This window comes from Chinchilla lanigera, unplaced genomic scaffold, assembly GCF_000276665.1.
Source record: "Chinchilla lanigera isolate Chin_1 unplaced genomic scaffold, ChiLan1.0 scaffold00049, whole genome shotgun sequence".
NCBI lineage: Eukaryota > Metazoa > Chordata > Mammalia > Rodentia > Chinchillidae > Chinchilla > Chinchilla lanigera.
This window is the reverse complement of record NW_004955450.1, coordinates 11,001,005-11,006,004: the sequence shown is the minus strand read 5'-3', so window position 1 is coordinate 11,006,004 and position 5,000 is coordinate 11,001,005. Positions and strand designations below refer to the sequence as shown.

Sequence of the window (5,000 nt, the reverse complement as noted above, 5' to 3'; positions counted from 1 at the left end):
TTCTGTGATTTGTATTTGTGGCTAGGAAAATTATTAACCTAGATTAATGATTTCTTCTGTGGAATTCCTTGGGTTTAAAGTTTCTTTTCAAAGTGATAGTAGAGTGAAATTTTAGGATGTTTGAGGAATCCTGTGTTTAATACAACCCTGTTTTGGAACAAAAGATTTTTAACAAGATTTTGTTCTAAAATCTCTTGAGGTGAAAAGTAGATCCTTGTTGGCAGGTGTGTGTGTGTGGGGGGGGGTAACCTGAACAAGTGTTTATGCTTTATGCTTTAATTTGAGAAGCCAGGACATGGGAAGATTGGATCGGGAAGAAATGGAGCCACCTGCTAATTCAGCACGAAGGTACCCTATTTATTTTGTTGGAATTGCAAGAGGATCACTTGGTTTGGGCAATTAGAAACAAATTGAAAAATAAAATCCCTTCAGTAAATGCATCCAAATACCCCCCAAACACCAAAACCGCGCCTCATTTAACCATCTGAATCCGAAGAACATATGAACTTTAAAAAAGCAGGAGGTAGATTTGAAATGAAATTTTCATTAGCTCATCAAGCCCTACTTTGTGAAGATCTTTGTTTCTAAGACCATTCTGAAGAGCTATTGGAATCTCAGTTGCTAGCATCCTGAGGAAATTCATGGTCTTAAATGCGTATGTTCTGCTTTTTATAAAATACCACCACCACACTGGGGAAGTTGGACTCCCTCCAGCAGTTGTGTGCATGACTTAAAAAAGAGAGCGTGAAGATGAGAAAAAAAAAAGTGCCCTGTGTTATGAAAAAGATTAATTTCCCCTTTCTTTAATCCTTCATATTCAGCGTATATTTGCATTGAAATGCCTCCACTCATTATACATTGATGTTCACTCAGCTGTGAGCCCTGCTTGTTGCATAGCTGGAGGCACCGGTACTGCACGGCCGGGTCGCTCTGGATTCTCGGGGAAGACCCATCAGGTTCTTGTTCTGGGATGCACACATGCAGTATTGTCTTTCTGTTCACCCTCTGTAGAAAAGTGGAAAGGACAGCTAATGACATGTTTTTTAGGGGGGGAAAGTATCTTTCTGGCCTTCTGTAGACCTTGCGATTAATGACATAACTGGGTTCATTATATAGTTAATAGTTTATCAAACAGTAGCACCTTGAATTCCATGCTTCAGTTGTCTGACTGTCTTCACACCAAAATAAAACTGAAAGGCAAGAGGCAAAGATCCTGGAGGGGCGGTGGGCGTGCTCTGCCTTGTATTTAAAACAGCCTGCGTACAGAGGAGTCTGGATTGATTTTTCCACCTGGATGGATTGTGTGTGTGTGCCTGAAGAAAAATATCAGGAGCTGCAACAGATGATGTGCAACCATTTTGTGTGCTGTGATAAGAAAGTTTACAACAGCTTCACAAGTTTGTAGGAACCCACCTCAGCATCCAAAACATGCAGCTGGAACCACATGAGTAAAGGGCAGAATAACTTGGAAACTTCTCCTTTTCATGGTTAGGCTGTGAAGGCCTGTCTTCAGTTCACATGGTGGTAGGAGCATAAGGTCTCTCTTTTATTCACAGAGACACCAGGGAGGAAGTGTGGGAGAAGCTTGAGGGTAGGTGGACCTCAGTTGCTCAGCGATGAATAGCATAATTTAAAGCCTAGCGGAAATTCTTAGCAACCTGAGTGCAAATTTGCCCGGGAATAGCTTGTCGGTGCTTTACAGCATTTCGTTCTGACTCTAACTCCGAGACGGTCTGGCCCGAGGGAAGTCTCATGTTTCTCAGTTGGTTTTCTGTTGCAGCCTCAGTATCTGTGCTACCTTTTGGATAGCTGGGTTCAGTTGCTATCAATTTGTGTAGTTACTAAAGGAATTTGCTTTTTTGTTTTTGTTTTTCCAGGCAGGACCCAGACTTACATAACCTTACAGAGGGATGTGCATGAAACTGGAGACTTTACTAGGTTTTAGAGACCATGGCCTTGCAATGAGTTGTCTGAAACTCAGGGTTTTTTTGTTTTTGTTTTTTGCTTGTTTTATTTTTTTGTTTTGAGTCTTATTTCCTATGAATCTAGAGAAAGAAAAAAAAGTTAGAGGTAAAGAAAAAACAGAGGTAAAAAATAAGCTAGAGGTTTATAGAAACCCATTTTTTCTAAGGAGTCAGTGTAAAATACTTATACTTTAGATTACTTTTATAAATAATTATAAAGTTATGGGCTTTTATGAGTTGTAATTCTTAATCTCTTTCTATTTTAACTACTGTCTCTACTAAAGTTCATTTATGTAGATTCCATTTAATTTTTTTTTTTTTTTAGCAGTGGCAAAGTTTATTCAAGCATCCATTTAATTTAGTAATATTTAAAAACCCTTCTGCTAGAGCTCTTAGCCAAAATGGAGGCAGTATGGGGTTGTTCTGTGGGCCAGCTAAAAGAGATCAATAAGAAGCAGACATCTATTAAACTAAAGAAACCAGTGAACTTCAGTCTGTTAGGCCTGGAGGAGTCAAGAAAGTGCAGTGCCGAAGGAATTTTGTTCCTTGAGATTCAGGTAGCAAGCACACATCTGCTGGTCAGCTTCTGCAGATGTGTTGGGAGGGAGGTGGCCTACCTCCCAAGATCAGCAGCAAGGGGATTCATCCTGTGAAGGCTTTGCCACTCTCTCCTGCAGAAAAGAAAATACATACCCACAATGCCATCCTCTGACACAAATTTGTGGAAATGTTCACTTACATGTGTGCACTTCATGTGGCCTAATTCACAGCATGAAATTGGTTCAGGTTAGGGTCAGGGTTGTGACTATGGGGGGACCCAGAAAGAAAACCTGTAGAATGTACCCTCCTCAGAAAAATGGGGGTGGTAACACAACAAATATGTTGCAGGAAGGGAGTCATCTTGGCATGGGGAGCAAAAAAGTTTAATCCATAAGAGTTGAGAGCCTAGAGCTATACTGTTTACTTTGGTTTTTTTTTTGGTTTTTTTTTTTTTTTTTTTTGGTTTTTCTCCGGTACCGGGAACTGAACTCACGAGCTTGCGCTTGCCAGGCAGGCGCTTTGCCACTGAGCTAAATCCCCAGCCCCTAGATCTGTACTGTTTAATACAGTAGTCACTAGCCATGGGGTTATTTGACTGGTGCCGCAGGTGCTTGCCTAGGATGCACAAGGCCCAAACATTGGCCCCTAGCACGGCAAAATAAAGAAATAAATAGATTAATTAAGGATTCACTTCTTTAGTCACTTAACCATATCTCAAGTGCTCAAATAGCCCCTTGTGGCTATTGGAACCAAACAGCACAGATACTTTACAAAAAGTGCTAGCTGCCAGTATTTGTCTAGAGCAGGGGTTGGAAAAATTTTTCTGTAAAGGGCCAGATCACAAGTATTGTAGGGTTTCCACGCCAGAGAAAACTACTCATCCACTGGAAACTTTTAGTGAAAAAAAATTTTTTTTAATGATTTTTTCTAGGCTTGAGAGCTTTCTCCGACTACACTGTAGAAATCACTCCTTTTTCCTCTTTTGCAGTTGAATCCTACCCAGTATTATGCTCTTTCAGGAGGAGATGAGTATTGAAATGTTCAGCGTTGAACTATGTCACATGTAAATACATTTATTTTTGTCACATGTAAATTTAAAACAGGAAACCCTTCGCTTTCTGCACCTACCAAGTCCTCACTTGTGACATCTTACGGTGCAGACTGTTCTGCCCCCGTGCTGTCCAAGAGCAATGAATATTGGTGGACCGACGGGATTATGTTTCTAGACCAGACAGGCTTAGTGTTGTCTTTAGCTTTCCACTTTCCCACCCTCCTTTTCTTTTTGTGGAGATGGAGATGAAAAGTAAAGCGATTTTATGACTCATTCTATCTCCCAGGCGCATGCTATCTTAAGTGGCACTAGTGAAGGATGCCTCAGGATAAGCAGAGAAAGGAAAGATAACTGCAAAGCTGAATAAAATGGTCAAGGACACCGGAAAGACATAACAGGGGTTAAGTAGTGGGAAGCTTTAAGAATTAAGATAAATTTATTTGCTGTGGCAGGAGGTGGAAGCTTAGCAGGTTGTCAAGAATATGCCGTTGCTCAAGTGATAGGTGGGAGGGTTCATGTAAACAGGGACTGAATGCCTACTGTGTACTAGATAGTTGGGCAATCAGAGATAAGGCAAGATAAAAGTTACCATGGATAGCAATAGGATAGTGGGTTGGAAGGACAGACGAAGACTTACATGGTAAGGGCTAGGGATGTGGCTCAATGGTAGCGTGCCTAACGCGCTAGAAGCCCTGGGTTAGATCCCCAGCGTTGGGGGAGGGGGGATGGGAAGGGGAGGAGCTTTTAAATACTACGTAATAAAAAGCAAGATTTAACGACACCGAATGGTGGGTTTAAAAGGGATCTAGAAGGATTGGAAATGCTTGCTTCGTACGGAAAAACAAGTAATCGTACGGGGGGGAAATGAGAACAAAGGGTAAAAAAAAAAATTAAGGGGTTTGCTGAACTGTGGGGTAAAACGGATGCAACTGTCATGAGCTCTGGTTGCGCTTCTGTCCTTTGTGGACGTTCACGTTCAGACCCCAGGTAGGCCTCTCCGCGCCCCATGGCTGAAGGTCATCGACGGAAATGGTGTCTTCTGTATTTAAGGTACAGCGCTTGTCCAGAGACCTCGCGGGGAGAATTCGGGTCCGGCGAGAGGTCCGGTCCGGGCAGACTTTCTCTCTGTACACGGAGAGAGCGTTAGGTTCGGGCTGTCCAACCCAGGTTTCCTCGACTTGATCTCTCAACCGGCTCGCCGGGTTTTCCAGCATTCCCGAGCCACAACTCTAATCCGGGCTCGTCTTGACCGACCGCGCATTCCGAGACCCAGCACTGAACTCCGCCATCCAGGTTCCGGGTTTCCCCTGCGCTCACCCGCTCCAGACTCCACGCCCGCACGGAATCCGGATCCGAGGCCTCGCGGTCCAGCATCCGGGTCTTCCGGGGGGGGGGGCCCTGGTTGTCCCGGATCGTGGCGGCGGCGGCGGCGGCGGCTGAGAGAC

At 43.4% G+C, this 5,000-nt stretch overlaps 2 protein-coding genes across 4 annotated transcripts in view; both read left to right on the top strand.

Moving 5' to 3' along the window:
* Positions 1–163, top strand: part of Trip4 (thyroid hormone receptor interactor 4) — an 82,351-nt gene extending 82,188 nt beyond the window's left edge. The window contains exon 14 of the mRNA XM_005393753.2: positions 1–163. This exon is cut by the window's left edge and continues 345 nt beyond it. The gene's annotated coding sequence lies outside the window, so the exon portion shown is untranslated.
* Positions 164–3,435: 3,272 nt separating this feature from the next.
* Znf609 (zinc finger protein 609) overlaps positions 3,436–5,000 on the top strand; it is a 197,809-nt gene continuing 196,244 nt past the window's right edge. The window contains exon 1 of one of the 3 annotated variants that reach the window (XM_005393752.2): positions 3,436–4,542. Coding sequence is in view for 1 of the 3 variants with exons in the window: in XM_013518863.1 (XP_013374317.1) it covers positions 4,585–4,605 (21 nt within the window). In the remaining 2 variants the exon portion in view is untranslated. Of the gene's footprint in view, positions 4,606–5,000 lie in introns of all 3 variants that reach the window. The other 2 variants (XM_005393751.2, XM_013518863.1) reach the window with 2 other exon arrangements.